This window comes from Protopterus annectens, chromosome 8.part0 (assembly GCF_019279795.1).
Source record: "Protopterus annectens isolate FY-2018-M chromosome 8.part0, PAN1.0, whole genome shotgun sequence".
NCBI lineage: Eukaryota > Metazoa > Chordata > Ceratodontiformes > Protopteridae > Protopterus > Protopterus annectens.
The window spans coordinates 165,839,092-165,863,219 of record NC_056741.1 but is presented as its reverse complement, the minus strand read 5'-3'; the positions used below and the strand labels follow the sequence as shown (position 1 = coordinate 165,863,219).

The 24,128-nt window shown below is 37.7% G+C and overlaps 1 protein-coding gene across 1 annotated transcript in view; it reads left to right on the top strand.

Moving 5' to 3' along the window:
* The window catches only part of LOC122808175 (beta-citrylglutamate synthase B-like), a 234,448-nt gene extending 217,509 nt beyond the window's left edge, over positions 1-16,939 (top strand). The window contains exon 3 of the mRNA XM_044079143.1: positions 16,908-16,939. Within this exon, the coding sequence (XP_043935078.1) occupies positions 16,908-16,939 (32 nt within the window). The remainder of the gene's footprint in view (positions 1-16,907) is intronic.
* Positions 16,940-24,128: the final 7,189 nt, after the last annotated feature.

The window sequence follows — 24,128 nt, the reverse complement described above, 5'->3', positions numbered from 1 at the left end:
GACAGCAGTTGAGAAGAAATAATTGTCTTTAGATAGTGCAAAAATACAAAGTAACCAGGATAGTTTGAGAATTGAAAAGTTGGAGCAGCAGATGAAGTAGCACATGAATTACAGAAATTGTTTTTTGAAGAGGGAAACAAAAATCAATTCTCTTTTTTAATGTCTTCTGTGGTATTATGTACCATGACTTGATAGTATACATTTGGTGTATTTTGAGGGGGTCAGTTCCTTTACAGCATAATAGAGAGAGAGAGGGGGGCTAAACATGTGTTAATACATTAACATGGAGCATTTCACAGAGCCACTGTTTCCAAGTGTTCATGCCCATAAAACATACAATGCTTTTCATTAGAGCATTGCTGTTCAACAAGAGAGTAACCAAAATTTGCAAGTTCTGATCAACTATCACAAAGAGAATAATTATACGGTCACAGGGGAACCAAGGAAAACTACAGAAATTTTAACAAGGAATGTGAAGGAGTAACACTGAGCCATTCAAATCCTGTAGGATGAATTTCAGGCCTGCTGAAGGTCAAGAACAGATCTAGGAACGAACCAAATCCGAGACACAGGTGATTTACTTTTTTATAATTCCCTTTATTTAGGTTATCATCAGAAAAAAATGGACAGAAGAAACTTTAAAACTGTAATGCAGCAATAATATGTATCAAAACATCAAGACTTCCACGACACCTACAAACTGTAGAAATAACACAAATAAAGGCAAAAGGCAAACTGATGCATTCTCAAGTATTTATTTAGCACTTTTGTTTATAACATACAAACTTCCTCAGAATAAAAGCTTAAAATCTTGAACCATAGTGGCCAACTCATTTATATATGCACTAAAAATCATGTGATAAAACCTGCCTCAGTTTGAAACCAGCATTTAAAGATACAGTACATTTGCAGTTTGTAACACATGCATTTTTCTATACATTCATAAGTTAGTTTCATAGGTTCATAGGTTCATAGGTAGGTACTAGGCTATCTGCCCGAGGGCATTTATAAGCCTAGCCAGAGTGTGTCAGCTTTCGCTGCCCCATTGATTAATCAACCGAGCCTCTGTCAAGAAGAACCAATGAAGTGTTCCCAGAGGTGTATTTTCCGTTACCCATCCACTCGTCAAGGTTTCTCTTGAAGAGTGTTAGTGGGGGGCTCTGCTAAATGTAGTTAGGAATTTTGTTCCAAAGCATGGGGAGTCTCTGTGACAGGAATCTATCCCTCCAGAATGTTCTATTTATTGCTGTGGCAAGGTTTAGCTCACTAGAGTGAGTGGCTCGCAGTGACTTGGATTTCTTTAGGTGGAGCATGTCCATCAATTCTGAGTTGGACATGGCTTTGTAAGTCAGGCAGAGATCACCTCTGAGTAAGCGATATGTGACTGAGTACAGCTGGAGTTTTTCCAGTCGGGCTGCATAGGACATATGTTTGAGGCCAGTAATCCTCTTGGTGAGGTACTTTTTTGGTCTTTCCAGCTGTTGGAAGTGTCTTGTGAGGTACATTCCAAATGGGGCTTTGTAATCTATGATGGGTCTGATGAGTGATGAGTAGAGGGGCACTATAACCTCTTTATTTCTAGATGCGAACCCTTTAGTAATTAGATGGGTTACATAGAAGGATTTCCTAACCACTTTGGCAATATGATTGTCAAAGGAGAGATCACTATCTACCTGGGTCCCCAGATCTGTTATTACCTCTTCTGTATTAATGGGGCTGCCACCTATGTGGTAATTCATGGGTGTTTTGTTTTTCCCAAATGGAATGACTATGCATTTTTTGGCATTTAGCTTGAGACCATGACTTTGACATCAGGTGTCCATCTCAGTAACGCCCTTTTGGAGAATGTCCGTGTCAGCCAGAGAGTCAATTATGGCTCCCAGTTTGCAGTCATTGGCGAACTTGGTTAGCCATAGTCCTCCTGTGTTTGCCTGTACTTCTGAGAAGTATAGGCCGAACAGTAGGTGTCCCAGGACCGAGCCTTGTGTGACACCACTTGTGACTGGTTTAGAGTCAGACCTGGAGCCCGCTATTCTTATCGTGTGAGTGTCTGTAAGCCAGTTGGCAACCCATCTCGTGACATAGGGGTTTATGTTCAGGCTGGTGAGTTTTTCTATAATTTCCTAGTGGGGAATGGTGTCAAAAGCCTTGGTGAGGTCAAGGTAGGCTGTGTGAACTACCTTCCCCTCATCTATGGCCTTGGTGACTGCCTTGAATAAGTCAACCAGGTTTAGTAGGCATGATCTTCCTTTAACAAAGCCGAACTGGGTCGGGTCAAGTGTTTGGAGGTTCCAAATGTCTTTGTTAATGAGTTCCATGATGATGCGCTCCATAGCCTTGCAGACCAGGCTAGTCAGGCTTATTATTGATAGTTACCAGGGTCAGTTGTGTCCCCTCCTTTGTGGAGTGGAATAACTGTTGCTGTGCACCATTCTATTGGCATGTAGCCTGTGCAGAGGCTGAGGTTGAACAGTGTGTTTAGGTGGGGGTTTAGTTCATTCTGTAGTTCATGCAAGACACAGCCTGGGACACCATCTGGCCCCATTGATGCTGTGCTTTTGGTGTTTGAAAGGGCAGTTTTCACCTGTGCACCTGTGATTTCCGGGACATTACACTTTTCCGGTATTGTTGTGGGCCCTTTTGGGGGTGAGAGGGGGATGAAGTTTGCACTGAAGCTATCTGCCAGGATGTTGGCAATATCAGTGGCTTCAGTATATTTTGTGCTATTTTGCACTAGCTCAGTGCATATCTGTTAGTTGCCACTTAGATTCTTGACATAGCTAAAGAAGGCTTTGTGGTTATCTTTCGAATCCTTGGCTATTTTTCTTTTGAAGTTAGCCTTGGAGGATTTTATGAGGGACCTTAGTTTCTTACTGATACCGATGTCTTTCCTTTTTGGGATTTGCTTTTTTTCTGAACTAGTTTCCTCCTATTGTATAGCCTGTTTATGGCAGAGGTCCACCAGACTGGTTTCCTTCTCTTAGGGGAGTGAGTCTTGGTTTTGCTAAGGATGGCATGATCCATGCATGCTTGTAGGTGCTCATAGAGTGCTCAAGGTTTCTGCACCTTGAGCACTGTTATCCTTTAGCGTGGGGGCTGTAAAACTTACCACCTCTGTCTTAAGTAAGGTGAAGTTTGCTATAGAAAAGTTTTTCTCTGTGGTTTCCTCGGTTGGAGGTGGTGGTGTGGTGTGGACATCCAGAGTGATTAGTTTATGGCCTGATCTAACCAGTGATGGTTTGACCTCCGGTGTGGAACACCTGTCGCCCATGTTGGTGGTGGCCAGGCCCAATATGTTTTCACCTCTGGTAGGGGAGTTTACCAGCTGATCCAGGGCATTTGAGTTGATAAATTCCAGGAAGCGCTGGACCTGGGAGTTTGTACTTGAGTCGTTTTCCTAGTTAACGGTAGGGTTATTGAAATTGCCCAATATCAGGGTGTTTGGTAGGCCCTTCATGATTTCCAGTGTCTTCAGAAAGGCTGAGTGGTGGTCCTGGGTCATGAAGGGGGATCTGTAGCAGGCCACAATTTACATTGCAGATTTGCCTGATGTTAGTTGCACATGGATGATCTTGGAGGTATCATGCTGCACCACTAACCTGGAGGTGTAGGTAACCTTGATGAATATGGATACACCCCCTCCTTTTGTGTTTTGGTCCATGTTCTGTGGCTGTAATGTGTGGTATGAGTTGTAGCCCGTTAGTGCTGGGGTGCTCTGTGGAGCCTTGAACCAGGTTTCAGTTACTGCACAGATGTCAACGTTCTCCATACTGAGGAGTGCTTCAAGCACATGCATTTTGAGATTTAAACTCCTGGCATTGAGTAGCATAATGCTCATTTTTTTATTTATGCTGTTTATGGAGGTGGGTTTGACTTTTGAGCCTTGCCTAAAAAAGGCACTATGGGGGCAGCAACAGCCTTGGCCAGTATTCGAAAGCCTAGGGGTGACGGTGTAAGCCGTCTCTTGTGAAGCAATGAGGCTTGTTGAGCATGTTGACCCAGGCTGACAGACACTGGATCCCCTTTGAATGACACCAGAAGCTTAGCCAATTGTTGAAATTGATCATTTTTTCTTTATACTGCGGTATACCGTGGTATCATTCTTGGTGAGGACAGGATGCTACTCAGGGTCAGGGTCATACCCGCCTGGGCTACATGATCAGAGAGCTCTTCCATGTCTCTTTTCATGTAGTCCAGGGAGGTACATCTCAGATCATTCACACCAACATGAACAATGACAGAGTCATATTTGTACTTGTTTTGGAGTGACCTGAGTGATTGTGTTATGTGGCGGATTCTGGCTCCCGATAGGCAGCTAACAGTAACCTTCTCCTTGTCCAGCCTAGTGAGTGGGATGTCAGTGTGCCTGACTATAGAGTCGCCTATTACTAGTGTGTTAGGTATGTTATTTTGCCTTAAGGGCTGTGATTGTGTGGCACACTGATTCTGGTTTGTGATGGGAGGTGCAGGTTTTTTGGGTGTCTGCTTTGGAGGTCTGTGATGCATTTGTAGGTTTTTATTTAGAGCCTCCGAGTATGATTTTGTGTATTTATGTGTATTCTTTGCCAGTGATGGTTTAGTATGTCATTGTGAGGCTGGAGGTGTGGTGCAAGTGTTAAACTTCTCCTTATGACTGCCTGTTCCAGTCTTGGGTGGAGAGAGCTTAGCCTCCAATTTAGCTATATAATTGCATCTCTCACATATGTTAATGTTTTGTGGTAGGAGGAGAGGGTTGTCTGTGTACATGAGGCAGTTGTAACATTGCCTCAGGATACCTAGGTTCACCAGCCGGACTGGAGAGTATACCTGAAATTGCCCTTTGGTCATGCCTGAATAGTAGGGTGAGCTGCTTAGTCGCTTGGTTGGTGAGGGGTGAATAATGAGCCTTGTCCTGCTGGGCAATCAAGTGTCGGGGTATATTAGTGTTTGCTATTAGGTCTGAGCAAGTGCTGGACTGTAGGATGCTTTTAAGTGCTAAGGTTGAGAGTTAGACTACTTTCAAGGGAAAAATTGAAGAGGAGAGTTGGTGGAGCTGGGATAAATTTAGCCCTAGCTAACTGGCACTGCCTGGAAGTGCAAAACCGTGCAAACGTGGTTTTTACAGCAGAGAAGTGAAAGAGATAGAACTTAGCCCAAAATGGCCTATAAACTACTAACTTCTGGGCTGGAATGACTCCTCCAGGAACAGATGGCTGCCCAAAGCCCCTTCTCTCACAGGTGGACAGAGAAACCTCCCTCTATCCAAGTAAGGTATGAGCAACTCAGAAAATTGTAACACAGCCCTGAATTCAGCACTAGCCTGAAAACTGGACTATACTAGCTTAGAAAGGTGGGAAACAAGGAAAATTTTTTTTTTTTTGAAAAGATAAGGCAAAAACAGTAAAAATACACTTAAAACAGCTTTAAACAACTACATACAGTAAATAATACACTTAAAACAGCTTTATATGACTATAAGCAATCAGAAAAGGCTTTTAAACAAATTACCCAATTAACCAGTAAAAAAATCTCAAAATTGAGACCTGTTCCTGTAGTCTTCAATCAGACAAGTTCTAACTGCACACTCCTGCCACTGGGGTGCAGGGGAACCTTCTCCAAAAAAGAAGGCCTGGATTAGTGCTCAATTTATACAAACAAAGCTAGATTCAGCAGGCCTAGATCTAATCTATGCTACAGCAAACAAGGTGCACCAATTTCAGTAAGAAACAGTTCAAATATGCAAGCGCTCTAAGCCTTTAACCAGAAATTTCCAGCTCAAAAGGGCAGAGTCCAGCCTCTCCTCCCACAAGAGTACAGACCACGAACCTTCTTAATATAAAATAACTGGCCTGAAGCCCAAGTGCATAAACCGGAACTAATACACTTTTAGAATAACAGACACTGAGCCTTCAATCAGCACTTCCCAACTTAAAAGAATGTAAGCTACCTGTCCTGCCACAACAGTGCAGACCACAAACCTTCTTAATGTAAAACAACTGGTCTGAAGCCCAAGTGCTTAAACCAAAAGGCTTAAAATGATAGCTACACTTTAATCAGGTTACTACCAAGCAGTAATAAATACAATTGAATACTTTTAAGAAGGCCTGGACTGGTGCTCAAGTTATACAAACAAAGCTAGATTCAGCAGGCCTGGCTCTAGTCTATGCTACAGCAAACAAGGCACACCAATTTCAGTAAGAAACAGTTCAAATATGCAGGAACTATAAGCCTTTATCCAGACATTCCCAGCTCAGAAGGGCAGCGTCCAGCCTTTCCTCCCACAAGAGTGCAGACCACGAACCTTCTTAATATAAAATAACTGGCCTGAAGCCCAAGTGCTTAAAACAGAACTAATACACTTTTAGAATAACAGACACTGAGCCTTCAATCAGCAGTTCCCAACTTAGAAGGATGTAAGCTACCTGTCCTGCCACAACAGTGCAGACCACAAACCTTCTTAATGTAAAACAACTGGTCTGAAGCCCAAGTGCTTAAACCAAAAGGCTTAGAATGAAAAGTTACACCAAGCAGTAATAAATGCAATTGAGTACTTTTAAGATGACACAAAAGTAAAATAAAGTAATAAAATAGGAAGAAACACAAATACAGTAAAAGTAGATGAAAAAAGTGCAATTTTTTTTGAGTGAGCAAATGAGATGGGCCCAGGAGGAGTATCCAAATGCAAATTTACAAGAGGGGCGTTTTTTTTCAAAGCCCCCAAGATTAACACCAAAACAAAAGCAGGGAGGGTGGGTAGGGAACTAACTGAAAAAACAGTGTCACAAAACAGAGCCACAACTTCCAGCTAGATAGTATTCAATGCAAGTATGCATTCATTGCATACTTTCACACTGCTAAACTGCACAAGCATATATTCACATGTAATATTGCTAAAATAACTAAGAAACCTCCAATAGATAAATTCTTGCATATGTAAATAAATGCATATGTGAATCTGGCTGTCATGCTACCTATAACATCTATTATATACAAAAAAATGCTGACTTTAACACACTCTATGCCCCATAAACAAAGTTGTAACTAGACAGCAAACTTGGCTTTCAGTCTCAAAATAGGACTGATAGAAGCCACACCATTTAGTCCTGGATAACTTGTTGCATTGGTTCGCAGTTGCCATTTGAGTTCTTTAAATTCCAAAAAGTCATATATAGGACCCCCTCTTTCACCTAAATCAACATAATCTATAATAATGTATGCAAACTAATATATTTAAAATGACGGTCTGCAAGTTGAATTATATGTTCAGCTAAGGCATTCCTAGAATCTTTTTTACTATAGATGACTTTTTGGAATTTAAGGAACTCAAATGGCAAATGCAAACCAACGCATCACTGAAGTTGGGCGCACAATGCCAGGGCACGTCAATGGGCTAGGGTTGTAAAGGCTCCAAGGCCATATAGCCTAGTACACACCTATGAGCCTATGAAGACAATGTGTTTGGATAATAACCAGACATGGGTGTAAGGTACTCTCCCTAAAGTACACTTAAGACGTCATGTAGGGATAATAATCAGATATGAGTATAAGATACTCTCCATTAACTACACTTAAGGCATTGTGCTAGGATAATAACCAGACATGGATGTAAGGTACTGTCCCTAAAGTACACTTAAGACAATGTGTTTGGATAATAACCAGACATGGGTGTAAAGTACTCCTCCTAAAAACACTTAAGACAATGTGTTTGGATAATAACCAAATATGTGTATAAGGTACTCTCCCTTAAGTGCACTTAAGGCATTGTGTTGGGATAATAACCAGACATGGGTATAAGGTACTCTCCCTTAAGTACACTTAAGGCATTGTGTTGGGATAATATCCAGACATGGGCATAAGGTACTGCAAACTTAAGGCATTGTGTTGGGATAATGACCAGACATGGGTATAAGGTACTCTCCCTTAAGTATACTTAAGGCATTTTGTTAGGATAATAACCAGACACAGATTTAAGGTGCTTTCCTGAATGGCGGGTCACAAGTATTCAGAGAGAATGGAGAGAGAGAGCAATGAGGAAAATGTCTTTTTTTCAGAAGGAGGCCTAGAGAAAGCCAAAATGACAGTAAAGCTGAAACCATGCTAGGTATATTAGCAGGCAAATGATTCAAAACAGACAAAATCTGGCTTAGATTTGATAGCAGAAAGAAAGACTTAGTAGACCAGAATATCAGTTGTATCATGAATTTTAAGAGAGGCCAGAAACATATAAATTGTGTTACTATAATGCAAGAACTGCCGCAAACTCATTTAACTACACTTTGGATCAGATGACAAGCCGGTTTATAAGTTTGAGGGGAAGTGGTACATAAATAACTATCAATACACTAAGTCTTCTGAATACAGTGTTAAGTCTGACTCACAGCTATACAGTAAATAGCCATAAACAAATCCCATGGTACCTGTGATGTCCTTCCTCTGGGCCAGTAATCAAGGAGCCTCAGTCCTCACCACTGATACTGGTGAGGGACATTCACTTGGAACAAAGATAGATACACAGAGGATTTCCAGATTCAGCTGCCTGCACCAAGCACAATTTCCTTTAAGAGCACACAGGGAACACACTCCCATCCTTTGGCTAGGTATCCCTCTGTCTCTCACCAGGCCCCAAATAAGACTCTTCACTTAACACAACCATAGAGATTAGTCCTCATCTGAGTGTTCCAAGCCAAGTCCTCCACCACACTTTCTGTGAAACAAGCACTCTGTGTCTCTCCTCCAAGTTGCTGAAACACACACACACACACACACACACACACACACACACACACACACACACACACACACACACACACACACACACACACACACACACACGCACACACCTGGGAAAGGCTGTAACAGATTTGCTAGCTAGGTACTGCCACCAGAACACTCCAAAGCCAGCTACTCTAAGGCTCTTACAAGGGTATTCAATTATACTAAGTAAAATTAATTCTAATACAAATTGTAGTGTTTGATCAATGCAGCAAGTCTTTCAGGAGTAGCCACAGTGTCACCAAGTAAATATAAGTACTCTCAAATGTTAAAATATTCTCTAAAACAACAGCCACAATGAAAAGTTTAAATATATTTAATAATAAATAATAAAAGAACATGAAAATACTATACATGTATTTACAATAAGCACCAGCGTTTCAATCACAGGAAATGTTAAAAAATAACACAGATGGATAGATTCTTAACTAAGCTCACTATATTTTCTTGACTGATATAAAGAATTACTATTCTTTAGTTCACTTACTAGATCAAGGCAAGATGACTTGGATGCATGCTCCTTCTTTGTCAGGTTTCACTAACTGACTCTAATCAGAACTGTAAGATACAATCTTTAAGGCCTAAACCAGGTAATTTCTGACTATTTTTCAAAGTTAGCTGGACTGAGATTAACCTCTTCTGTTCCTGTATGTTAGACTGTCATCTGTTACAATGTATTATTTTCAACAGTTACAATACAGTCTGACATATAGGTATATTTCTTTTCTGTCCAGCAGGACCCAGTGTTGATACATTTTTAACACAAGCAGTTGCACAAATCACTTTGACATACAGATGAAATGACATATATTTCTTTACAAAACTCCAGATATCTGTGCTAGCACATGTTACACATCCACTGCCCTATTGCTCTTGGCATAGCTGGCAATACCTCACATTATCACAGCACCTATATCAAATGTCAGGCAATAGCTTCAAATACAACTCTGCTGCCTTTTAGAAATGAAGGAAAAAGGAAGTACTTAGACCTATACTGAAGTAGCAAACACCATGTGCTTCAGAATCTCACAAGCACAGATATAATAGGAAACCCAGCAAAGAGGTTTTAGACTCCCAGGTGACAGGGAGCTAAAATCCTGTCAGTGTATAAAAAAAGAGGTCAGGCACACTTCTGTTAAATAAAGAGATTTTGCATCAATCATAAAATAGTTTCAGGACCAAGAAAATGTATCAGGTTGGAACCATATAGATATCTGATCAGGTTGTAGGGAATGTTGAATCGAATATTAAGACCCAGTAGTCTATGTGCTACTGTTTACTCAAGGTATTCACCTACATTATGGACTACGGGTCTTTCTTATCTAGTGTATAAGCAGTATTGGACCCAATCAAGGCATTAGTTTTGATGGCTACATATGTTAGTTTTTCAGATCAGTCGATCCTTTGGATGTGAAATGGGAGAGGGAAATGTGATTGGTCTGTTTTGTAAGCCCTGCACTGTTATTATAAATTTGGCCTAGTTTTACTTGGTAGTGTTTGGTTCTCTTCAATTAGCACAACCAATTAGCATTATAAAAAGGTTAAACATGAGATTATTATCAGCAGAGGTATGTGTATATCAGTCTTAGAAGTTTATTAGACTTCAAGCAAGATTTCTTGAAATACCACTAAGAAATAGAGCATGGGTTTTAAGGTTCTTCACAGAAACAATGCAGGAATTACCCAATTCCTAGAAATTATATCCACTGATAATGCTGTAAATGGGAACCCTGTTTGCTCTTAAAGGTTTGCACTTGACAAATTGTGCATTTATGAAGCATTTACTTCTCTAAAAATAAATATTGCTGGATATTTTACTACACAGAATGACGGTACTACCAAGAGGTGCCTGGCGAGGTATTTGAACTTAGTTGGGGGCATAGTAGGAAGCTAACCCTTTAAGATATCATCTATTAGGCAGATAAGCATATTTAGGGTGATAGGCAGATGCCTATATAACTGGCAGTCGCAATCAATATGCCATCAGTTACAGTGGCTAATAGACTCATCAGTGCACTCTGGAAGAGTTTGGAGATCCCAAAAGGAGAGAAGGGTACACTGTTGTCAGGTGAGATGTACCTTGAGAGACTAAAAGGATAGGAAACCATATTTCCTACAGGAATGTTGAGGAGAAAGAAGAGGTCTCAGCTTTTTGCATGAATTCCTGGCCTCAAGGCATCTTATGTGTATTATTGGTCTGCACTGGGGCATATTAAGTAAAATGCTTATTTTTCTACACTGAGGCCTATTTGGTAAAATGCTTATTTTTAAGTCTGCATCTACATCACAGCAAAAGACTTTCTCTTTATTGGTTGTGTTTTTCCAGTGTTTCTTCTAGGTGTGTCAAAAGCTGTAGTAAGAGCTATTACATTATCTTTACATTTTGTTTCATCCCGTGACTATATTGCTGTTCTACTGGAGCTCATATATAAGAACTGTTGCTTTACCTGAAACTTCTGTTAACTAATGGGATTTCTCATGAGAGACACTACTGTTTATTTGTTTTATTTGGTTTTGTTTTAGCATCTGTTGAGAGAAAACTCAACAAGGAGTATCTGAACTCATGTTTGTTGATAGGACTTTTGCTCTGCTCTTGCATCAGACTGGCACTGAGATTGTGGCAACAGAAAGAGAAGAACAAACTGTTTCTGTTAGTTATTCCAATCGCTGCAAAGAGAGAGCAAGAGAGAGAGAGAGAGAGAGAGAGAGAGAGAAAGACCAAATGATTTATCATTTCATAGATGACCAGCTATTTGTGTATACAAGGGGAGGACTCACAGGTCTTTTGCCTCTGTTTGTGGTGCAGCTAATAACTATTTCCCTGTTTCCCTCATGTACCTTGCTGTGACTCAACATTTCATTATAATTCTTTCAGATGGCAACTTTCCTCCTACATTCCAAAGACATGCAGTGGGTGAATTGGACACTCTAAATTGACCCTAGGAGTGAGTGTGTGTGCGAGTGTGTGGTACAGATGAACTACCATGGCAGAACTATCCACATTGTGGTGTAAACCTTGGCTCTAGATGATTGTTACTGTTGAAGTGCACCCGGACCCCATGTGAAAAATGGGAAAAGGGGTGATGGATAGATATAATGCATGTATATATTGTGGTGATTTAGTCACTTTCTATATAATAGCATGCATCTATTATCTTTATACCCTCAGACCAAATTAGATATACACTTTGCATATAACTTATTTATACATTACGTTTTGTCAATCAGTCTGTATATAAAGTGATGTATTGATCGTGTTTTCCCTTGGCCTGAGATCACTACTCTACCTTAATAACAAATTCAAAATAAAATAAATAATAGCTTTTTTTTCTCTGAATTTTTGAATTCTAACAGCATTAATTTTCAAGATGTCAGTGTAATAGGTATGCGATGTTCTACAGTTCATGGAAAAATTTATAGGAAATCTGGAGCCACTTTAGGTGTCATACAATGGTCTAGCTGCACTTCTTAGAAGAAGAAAGGTTTACTCAAATATTGGATTTTCTTAGATGAGGAAGCTAAAGTTGAGTTAGTGTTTTTATAATGGGGTTATGGTTTTACACATATTCAGACTATCAATTGGAAAATGGCTTGGCCTATAGAAAGAAATTATAAAACAGTATTTTGTGACAGAGTAGGTGGGTTCTTTAGTTTAAAAAGAACTGTGAATCTTACTATAAGATCAAGTTATTTTGTAACTCGGTATAATTGGTTGTCCCATCAGGTGGAAGAGTTATTGAAAAAGTATTGGCAGTATCGTGGCACAATAATGCAATGCAGAGCCATTTGTTGAGGCTTGTCAGATCATCTTTTTATAATGAAAGAAATCTGGATGATTTCTTGAGTGAGGGCTATTTTAAGAATGTCTCCCTGAGCTACATTTCCCTATGAAGAATTTTTAGTGTGTGTCTGGATTTGTCCTTTTCTTCTATTGAAATCATTAATGGAAAAAAATATATAGTGCGAAGATGTTCTCACAGAACAAGCTATGGCGTGAGATGTGCATGTAATTTATTTTATTTTATATAGTGAAAATAAAAAAGATTGCTGAAGTGCAGGGGAGAAGAGCACGTGTCATTAAAAATAAAAATTCAGCCAGTCCTGCAGCTGTTCATTTTGCACAGAAGCTCAAGATGTGTGGATTATTTACAAATACTGGTTTAGAACAAGTTTATGTGAATGCTGTGAAACAAATGTTAGACTGCGTAACACCGTGGTCTTGTTTCATCTTAATTTAGAATGTAACTGGAAGGTTTTCCATGTTAACTGTTTATTAAAGCTGAACTTCCTGTACTCACTGAGCTGTGTCTGTCTTTTATCCCCCCTGGAAGACAACAGCCAAGGCACCTCGGGAATAGTTTCTATGAGTGGATGGTGTTAGTAATTATTGTGACACGTGCCTGAAGTAAAACAAGCGTGAATAAAATGTTTACTTATCTGTTCCTAATGCTGCAAGAAAAGAGGAAAAAGAGTAAACTGTTTTGAGATTATTAATTGTTCCATCTTTGTCATTTTACCAAAAGAGAAATGACTGTTGCTAAGTCCTAACAAGTTGGCCAGAAGTATTGATGACATCACCCCACTATAATGACAAATATTTAGCCAATCAGGCTAAAAAAAAAAAAAAAAAAAAGAAAAACAAAACTTTTGACATTTGCTTTGTAGCCTGAAACTTTTATCTATGTATCTATCTATCTATCCATCTATCTATCTATCTATCTATCTATCTATCTATCTATCTATCTATCTATCTATCTATCTATTTATTTTTATTCAGATGGCCAAAGAGTGGTAAACTTTGAAATATTTGAGTTCTACCTATTGGTATTCATGATAATATCATTTTATGAACTGCAATAAATTTTAACTTTCAAACTTGAACAAGTGCTGCCTGTGTCTAATTTCCTGGAACTGGGGGATGCAGTAGATGTTTGAAACTGTAGTGTTTGGCCAAACAAATCCACCTGTTGCTGTTTGAGAGGGTTAATTTCCCTAAGACGCTTGTTCTGTACACCATGACAGTGGAGCAGCTGTTGCAGAAAATCGCTACTGATGATATGGAGTATATGATGATAGCAAAATGAATAGCCCAGCAAAGGATCATGCTTCCTTTTAAAAGCCATGAATTCAGATAAAGACTGAAACATTGACTTGGTCATGTTTTAAAGGAGTGATAGTCAAGAGAATTGGGATCGCTTATCATGGTCTCATATAGTAGCTACCCATCTCACAGGGGAGGACCTCTGGGCATACACAAGTACTCATTGCTGATTGTTCACATTTTGACAAAGTTTAGCAAATCTTGTTGGACAAAGTAGAGGTAACTGCTAATACACAATCCTATAAGGTGTTATTAAGTTGAGTTAAGTTCTTAAGTTAAGTGTTCTTTTTTTTTTTCAAAACTAAGAAAGTAAAGGCTAAATTATTTGAGCCATATAGCAAAATGTCCTAGAAGAATATAACAGCAAAGAAAACAAAAAAAGAAAGCTCTACACAATCATACACTGAATATGTAAGACTGACTTCCAGAAATCTGATTCATAGGTTCATAGGTAAGTACTGGTTAATCAGTCTACCAACCTTTACAATCCTAAGCAATAAACCATGTTAAACAATTCTGTCTAGTCTCAGTGAAGGCAACACAAAATAAACCAGTGGAAATTTGAGGCTGCCCATACAGTTATCTAGATTTATCTTTAAGGTGACAAGGATGCTATATGGTTGACATGTAGTGGAAATTTACTCCAGAGATGTGAGTTAAATTGGAATATGAACCAATCAAGCCATTTTATCTTACTTACCTGTCAGTGAAGGTTTTGTTTCACTAGCTGGGTATTTGAGGAACTCTTTGTTCTGTTTACGAATAAGATACCAAGGATGGCTGAATCTCTATAAGACACCAAGTGGAGAGACAAAGAGTATCACCCAGTCTGCCTAGATAACTAAGTGTCTTGTATTCTCTTGAGTGATGTGTTTACAAAAATACATGTTAAAAAGGGACATTATATTCCATGATTTCATAAATATGAGTAAAAGGGAATTAATCAAATAGGAAATGCCTTTGAAAGACAGAAGAGACACATAGAAAGCTTTCTTAACTGCTGTGGAGACATGATGGCAAAGCAATTTATTTATTTGCATTAACTCAATGGGAAAATCAGACTGGCCATGATAAACGCCTTTTGATGGAGGGTCCAGAGAGAAAAGCACCAACAAGTACATTAACAATCAGACAGGTTAAGATATAACAAAATATTAATATCAGATAGATATTAACAATACAAAGGTAAAGCCAAACATAGGTGCTATAGAGTAATTTTGAAACAATGGCAGTTGTAAATCTTAGATTGAAATGCAGAAATAAAACATTAGTACTGTCCGTAATAGACACAAACCCTGGTTTCATGTGTAAGAAAATATTAACGTCAGACAGACAATGCATGGATCAGGTCAGTCATAGTCAGACAATACATAGTAATAGTAATGTGTTGGACCTATGTACAAAGACTTTATAATGCAATTTAATTAATATTTCTAGAATACTATTTTATTGGTACTGCTACTTCACTATGCCAACTAGGGTACAATACATATACAATAAGATCAGTTTCATATACTGCAAGTAGTTGTTGATACAACTGCACTTGTGCAAAATTAGAGAAAGGCTCCATGCTAGTAATGCAATAAGTGGTAAAGGATGGATGAATCAACATAACAGCTATGCATATTAGAGGCAATTTAAGGGACAATTGTTGCTACATATGGACTTAAACCAATGTAAGAAGGTCTGAAGACTAAATGCGGATGTTTACTACATAGGAAAATGTGCGTAAGGATGCAGAGTTAACCAGGTGATTTACATAGAGTCAGGATTTTGTTAGGTGTTAAGTTAGATTTAACTTAAAAGTTTATTGGTTATCACATTGTCTAAGTGGGGTGGGATTGAATTCCAGATTTTTGAGACATGATTGGAGTATAGAACATCACCAGCTCTGTTTTCAGATTTACTTATGCAAGTGGCATTCTGTCTTTGGAGCACAGAGCTCAGCTGAGGGTGTCCTGATGGACCATGTCTTTTAAGGCATGGCATTTTTCTTGGGTTATGAATTACATTATGAACAATTAGTAGCTGACAGCAGTGAAAATAGTGGGAAAGTTTTGTTTGAGTTTTGTACAGTAGTGAGTTTTGTGGGATAGGTTAGCTGCAAATTTTGCTATTTCATTGCAGCATTGCTCAAGTTGCTTTGCTTATGGATTACAGGTTTGTGAAGACAGAACAGACATATTGTAGTGTTGAAAGCATGTAGGTATTTGCTGTGGCTTTCCTGATCATGCTTGCAAGGTATGGCTTAGCTCTCATACAACAGACTATGTTTTTGGTGCTTATGACCATTCTTGTCTTGCCTTTACCCACCCTCTTGCTGTACTTCGTTTCTCTAAGAGGGCTGTACCAATCAATCCTACCATTCCAGTCATCTGATCTATGTTTGAAAGCAGATCATGGCTTGAACTGTTTCACATGCAGGAGAAGTTTATCCATGAGGTCTGGGAGATGTTTTCACCATGTTTTATTTATCTATTGGTGAATATTTAGGTCCTTAGTTCTAGAATTGATGGAGATATTGGGCTTGTGGAGTTAAAGGAGATCTGTAACAACAGAGTCTGTAAATGAGCAGTAAGCAAGGCAGATATCTTCCCCACTCAAAAATCTGTAAGACAGTAAAGAAAGAGACAGAGCTTCATCCCTCTCTTGGTATCTCAGAAACTTTAGGCCTGTGATGGTCTGTTTAAATGTTTGATGTCTTTATTGGTATACACTCCAAAGGGGGTATTGTACTCAATCATTAGTTTAATCATTGCTGAGTATAACGGGATAATTACCTTTTTAAACCTTGATGATATTCTTTTTTAGTAATTAGCTTTGCTAAATAAAATAATTTCTTGATAGTTGTCACATGATGGTCAAAAAAGAGGGAGTTAACAAATGACATTCCTAGGTTCCTAACTAGATTTTCATTTTGTATAGGTGCTGTCTGTACAACAGAATGAGGGGAGGGTTTGTCTACCAAAAAATGATGATACTACATTTTTAGCATTTAGTTTCTGCCTAGTTTTAATTAATTAATTAATTAATTAATTTATTTATTTATTTGCAGTTTGTTTACCAGGGAAGTCCAGTGAGCCATAATAAGCCTGTTTTCAGTGGAGGCCCGGGGAGAAAAGCGCCACAGTAAAATAGAAATTGCATAGTACAAAGACAGTAGAATCATAAAGTACAGTGATGCAACTGGCAGTATTGGATATTTAACACATTGTAAAGTAATATCAAACCTGGCAATTTACTAAACAAGATTTACAGATAAGGATACAGCCTTCCTATGTATACCTACATACAAACATACATGCAAATATAGAGTTAATAGGCTTGTAAAGAGTAGAGTTATAAGGTTTTATGGGGAGGTTAGTATAGGATTATGAGCGAGGACAGTTCCAGGTAGTGGAAAGGTATGAGTGTAGAGAGAATTTACCATTGACTAGGTTAGGAATTATTCTGAGAGATAATGGGAGAGCATTCCATTTTTAGCAAAGGAGAAAGAGAAGATAAATTGTCCAGGAGTTCGTTTAGGCTTGTGAACTTGGACTAAATTTGTGTTCTCTGATCTAAAAGGCCTGTTAGGGAGGTAGGGAGTGAAGATGGAATTAAGGGATGGACAATCAGAGGGTTTGAAGATGAGTTTGTGAGCATTCGTAAGCTGTAAGTAGTTGAGGTAATTTGGTAGTTCCAGCCAATTTAGAGTTCAAAGTGCCTTGCAGTGGTGGGAGGAGTATTTGGAATTTGTTGCAACTTTGGATATCTTGTTATAACAAGCTTCCACCTTGGCTTTTAGGGAACCTTGGAGGTTAACAAGTATGGGGAAGCTGTACATAAGAGACGAGAGAAGGTATGTAGATGCTAGGGTTTTTCTTGTGGAGGGTGTTAGGTATTGATTGTGTCTGTAAAGCAATCCTAATTTTTGATGTTTTTTTTTTAATATTTTGTTGCATGTGGATATTGAACTTTAGTTGTATGTCAATGTCTACTCCAAGAAGTTTTAAGTGTGGGACAACTTCTATCATGGATTTAGTTTTGCTGTATATTTTGAAAGCATCTTTGTGTACTATTGTGGACTTAGATGAGGTGAAAATCATGATTTTAGTTTTGTTTGGGTTCAGAGCTAAGTGGTTGTTGAACATCCTGGATTCTGTGGTGGAGAAAGCAGTTTGTGATTTAAGTTGTAGTTCAAAAATGAAACAAGAGTTTACTGGTGAGGGTTCATTCTGTAGGGTTTGGGTATCAGAGTGTGGATTAATAATCCTCAGTTTGCAGTCATCTGCAATTTTTGTTAGTTATAGGTCTTGTTTTACTGTTTGGAGATCTAAGAAGTACATTCCAAAAGGAGAATTCCCTGCACTGAGTCCTGAGTTACAATGCAGGTCACTTCCACATTTTCTGATGTGATATCTGCAAATAGCATTGTTTAGGTTCTGTCTTTCAACCAATATATATCCACCTTAAAACATGGGCTGATTTTTAAAGCAGTTAGTTTCATGATGCCAGCATAGGGAACAATATTAAAGGCCTGTGCCTGACCAAGGTACAGCATGGATACCGCATGACCACCATCTACAGTTTCTGAGTCCCTTTTAAATAAACTAACCAGATTCTTTAGAATGTATCTCCATTCACAAAGCTAGTCAGTTGGGAGGGTCAAGTCTAATAAGGTTTTTGATATTATATTTTATGAGGTCAGTTATAATACAGTCCATGGCTTTGCAGATGAGGCATGTAAGGCTTATAGATCTATAATTACCTGGGTTCATTGTAAGGCTACTTTATAGAGGAGTACAACCTCTGCAATTTGCCATTCATCAGGGGCAAAACCTGTAGCTACATTTATGTTAAACAGTTTGAAGAATGTAAAAATAATAAACTCAGTGATAAACCAAACTGTGCTTTTAATACAGAAATTCAGCAAAAATCCAGTAAGCGCTTTCGTCTTTTCATACTCAAGACTTCTTCAGACTGAATTAAAACCTCTCACTTCATTCATTAAATAATAAAATATATCATCACATGACATTCCAAATTAATGTCTTAACCCTTTCTTTTTCAAATAGGCTACACAATCTTCTCTGTTGTTTAGCCCAGGGGGATAGCAGGCTTTCAACTTAACCTGCCATGTATATTCCAACCATCCCAACTCCTCCTCAGCATTCAACTTGATCTCATAATCAGCAATATTTCCCAAAACCAAAAATTTTAAATTGATTTTACAACCCCCCATTTTATAATGTTTGCCTAAAGCACCAGCTTCATTGCCAGTTTCCACAGCTCTTTTATGTTCATACATTCTTTTGAACAGCTCCCTACTAGTACGGCCAACATAGAATGCATTGCAAGACTGACATACAATTAGATAAACAACAAACTTTGATTTGCAAGTGTAAACCTTATTAACATATATTTTTACATCATTAATAACAATTTCACTGACTCCTTCATAAATTAAATCACAGAAATTGCATGCCAAAATTTTTCCATCCTGCCTCTTGTGCTAAAAGACCTGAGATTCAAACTGCTTTGGAAAAAGTTTTTAAAACTCTTTCCCTTTTTGTACAGAAAGCATGGACCATTACCAACTGCCTTTAGTACTTCTTCACTGCTCTTCAAAATTTTCCAATTTGTTCTGATAATCTGTTTGATGGCTTTCAAATCTACACTATTCGATATTTGCATAGCAGTTCCAAAATCATTATTGATATTTTTCTTAGAAAAAAACTTCTAGATTTTCTCTAGTTCTTTTGACTTCACTAAGTTTACTTTTCATTAATTCATTTGAATAACCTCTAGCTACAAACTTGTTATGTATAGCATTGCTCTCTTTAATAAAATCAGCATCATCCAAAGTAAGTTGATGTGCCCTCATCAGTTGACCCTTAACAATATTTTCTTTTATATATCTGGGATGCATGCTTGAAAAGTGTAAATATGCATTGTTTTGCTCATTCTTTTTGTTAATTTTAGTAGCTAACTTGCCATTTTTTTATACACTACTACATCCAAATATGAAATGCTTTTATCATTCAAAACTGAAGTAAATTTCAAATACATACAAACCCTGTTTATCTAAAGCAAAAAAGATTCAAGGGACCCCAACCCCCCTCTCCAAACAATAAACAAATCATCTATAATGCGTATGTAACAAAGTATATTGTTTTTGAATGTATCAGTCAAAATATGTCTTTTCTCCCAACCATTCATGAAAATGTTGGCATAACTGGGTGCCATCGCTGCACCCATTGCTACTCCATTTTTTTGATGGAAAAAATCATCAAGTAGTTGTAGCTCAAAATAACATCTAACATTTCCATAAGTAAACTCGTAGTATTATTGTAAAACAAACCTGGACTTAAAAGCTCTAATCTCACTGGTTCCATTCCTTCTTCATTGGGAATAACTGTGTATAAAGACTTCACATCTAAAGTGACTAAAATGTCTGACTCAATAACATTCACTTTTTTGATGTGTCCAATAAAATCAAAGGTGTCCTTGATATAAGCACTACCTCTGACTGCTACCTTTTGTAAATGTTTGTCTACAAAAATAGAAATGGCTTCAGTTTAGGTCCCTTCACTTGCTACTATAGGCCTGAACATAGGGTTTTCCAGATCTTTGTGTATTTTAGCCAAGTCAAAAATTCTACTAAATTTAGGAGCTGCATTCGAAATATATTTCTTAGTATCCTCTGTGATCATTCCTGTATAAAACCATTACTCAATTAAGGAATCAATAAAACAATATGATTTTTTAACAGAAGAAAAACTTTTTCATAGAATTCATCATCAGCCAACATGTGATACATTTTCATATCATAATAATCTCTGTCTAGTACTACCAAAGCATTTCCTTTATCTGCTTTGCTAACAAGAATTTTATCATCATTAACTAAATCAAAAAACAGCTTGCGCTCATTTATAGACATATTATGATATTTGAAACTACTTTTGTTATTCAACAATTCAATAATTTCAAGCTCAGTCATACTAAGAAACATTTCCAATTCCTTTCTCAAAGGAGGATTAAAAGTACTTTGTCTACTGAACTCTTTACGTATATTGTTGTTGCTATTTTTAAACAAAACTTTGAAATTTAGTTTCCTGACAAAATCTCTCAGATCATTCAGCACATCACACTTGTTTGCTCTAGTAGATGTAACAAAATTCCAACCCCTACTCAGAATGTCACAAGTCTTGGCATCCAAATGTCTGGATGATAAATTGACAATTAAGTAACTACTAGGATCAAAAATATCTGAAAAAACAGTTATTTCTTCCATTTCTTCCACACCTTCTTCTTGGACTGGTTGTTGTAATTCCCTGTGGTAGATGATGTTACTTCTGCCCAAGTCCTTTGGCCATTTGGCCTTTCTGATAAACCTGCACTTTTTGTGCCTGCTGTCCCTGCTGAAAATTTTGTGAAGGCATGGGACAAACTTGTGCATTAGAAATCACCACTTTATTTTGTTGCGCATGCTGTGCTAGATGTTCCAATTGTCTTGGCCCTTCCTCTTCCCCACCTGTAGTCAGTGCTGCCTCATTTTCGATTATCAAGCATGTTACATCAGCCTCTACGTCAGTGCACCCTGTTGTTACTCTGATATAAGGTTCCCTTCCTCATATTCTTTGAGGTCGCGCTGAAACTTTTTAATTTTCCGTTTGGACAAAAGATCGTTTTCTTTTGCTAATTTGTCTTGAATAAGACTAAATTTGGCAACGAAATTGTCAGCAGTCAACTGATCTTTAAGAGAAAAGAAAGTAGAATTTATTTTATTATTCAATTGTTCAATTTTTAATTTATTGAACTCGGACAGCATTTTAACATATTGTAGCCCCACCTTTTGGTTTAATTCGAACCATCTGTCAATAAAGTCTTTGGGTAAATCGTTCCCATTCGGCATTTTTGTAATTCTGAGGCCCTTTGGAACCCTCTTAACATGCAAACAGTTATCAAAATGAGCAACATCCCACTGTAGACGCTCTAGCTTTATGAGATCTTTTTCTAGATCTTTAAATAGTTCATAAACATCAAAAGAATAACTGTTACTGGTGCCTTCATTGATTACAGTCAAAAATACATCACCTGGAGGGGATAAACAATTTGACAACAGCTCATTAGTTCTTTTTGGTAACTGTCCATGCCTTGTTGCTCCAACATTCAGCAAGCCTTCCTGATTTAACATCAGTGACCCACTTGGACCATCATGAAGAGCACATCCAGTTAGAATCGTCAACGAACTAGAACCTGCTTGGCTCATCTTAAAACATAACAAAAATAATTCACTTTAAAATGTATTAAACCAAATAACTGATAAAAATAAAAATAATAAACTCGGTGATAAATCAAACTGTGCTTTTAATGCAGAAATTCAGTAAAAATCCAGTAAGCGCTTTCGTCTTTTCATACACAAGACTTCTTCAGACTGAATTTAAACGTCTCACTTCATTCATTAAATACTAAAAGATATCATCACATGACATTCCAAGTTAATGTCTTAACCCTTTCTTTTTCAAATAGGCTACAAAATCTTCTCTGTTGTTTAGCCCAGGGGGGTAGCAGGCATTCAACTTAACCTGCCATGTATATTCCAACCATCCCAGCTCCTCCTCAGCATTCAGCTTGATCTCATAATCAGCAGTATTTCCCAAAACCAAAAATTTAAAATTGATTTTACAACCCCCCCCATGTTATAATGTTTGCCTAAAGCATTAGCTTCATTGCCAGTTTCCACAGCTCTTTTATGTTCATACATTCTTTTTCTAGATCTTTATATGATATCATATGTTAATAAGGTTTACACTTGCCAATCAAAGTTTGTTGTTTATCTAATTGTATGTCAGTCTTGCAATGCATTCTATATTGGCCGTACTAGTGGGGAGCTGTTCAAAAGAATGTATGAACATAAAAGAGCTGTGGAAACTGGCAATGAAGCTGATGCTTTAGGCAAACTTTATAAAATGGGGGGTTGTAAAATCAATTTAAAATTTTTGGTTTTGGGAAATATTGCTGATTATGAGATCAAGTTGAATGTTGAGGAGGAGTTGGGATGGTTGGAATATACATGGCAGGTTAAGTTGAATGCCTGCTATCCCCCTGGGCTAGACAACAGAGAAGATTTTGTAGTCTATTTGAAAAAGAAAGGGTTAAGACATTAATTTGGAATGTTATGTGATGATATATTTTAGTATTTAATGAATGAAGTGAGAGGTTTTAATTCAGTCTGAAGAGGTCTTGTATATGAAAAGACGAAAGTGCTTACTGGATTTTTACTGAATTTCTGCATTAAAAGCACAGTTTGGTTTATCACCAAGTTTATTATTTTTATTTTTATCAGTTATTTGGTTTAATACGTTTTAAAGTAAGTTTGAAGAATGTGTCTACAAAAGTAATATTAACTAAACAACTGGGTATATTGTCGAGTCCCAAGGAGGAAATATTTTTATTCTTGAGTAGCACTTAAGTAACCGATCTTTAGACATAACTGGAGGAGTAAAAGATTCAGATATTTCAAGGCTTTGGATATAGGTCATGGTGGTGAAACTGGCACTAGGTTTGTTATCAAGGATACTGGCAATATCTATTAGATCAGAACAGGACAAGTTCAGGGCAATGTCGAATATTGTTTTTATTTTATTTTTTATATAGCTAAATAAGGATTTATAATAATCTTTGGGTTCAGAAAGCAGTCTATGTCTATGGGCTCTTTTAGTAGGTCTGACAGTTTTCTTCAGTTATTTTATAATGTTTTTGATATTAACTTTTAGAAAAGGGGTTGTGTGTCATTTAAATCATTTAATGAGTTTTTTTTCTTTTGTTGTATAGTTTATTTATTGTAGTGGACCACCAAGTTATCTTATTTCTGAATTTCCCACAATACCTGTTAATGGTAGGGACAGCCTGCTCTATACATTTTTGTGAACAGGTGTAGAATTCCTTAGTGAAGTTTGCCATGGTATCAAGGTTAGGGGAAATGCAGTCATAAGTAAACTTTGACGTTTCACCAGAGAGAAGGTCATGGCTGACATATTTGCAGTCCTTAAAATCAGTAGTGTTTGCTGTAAGGTTGTTTGGGAGTTTAAAGGAGAAGACCACAAATTTGTGGTCAGACTTCCCTGGGAAAGGATCTACCAGAGGTGTGAGAGGCAGCATATTGATAAAAATCTAGTCAAGACTGTTTCAGCCTTTGGTGCGTTTATTTGCCAACTGCTGCAGAGAATTTCTGTTTATTAAGTCTTGGAATTTTGGGTACATCTTACATTGGAGATATTGTGTCCTTCCT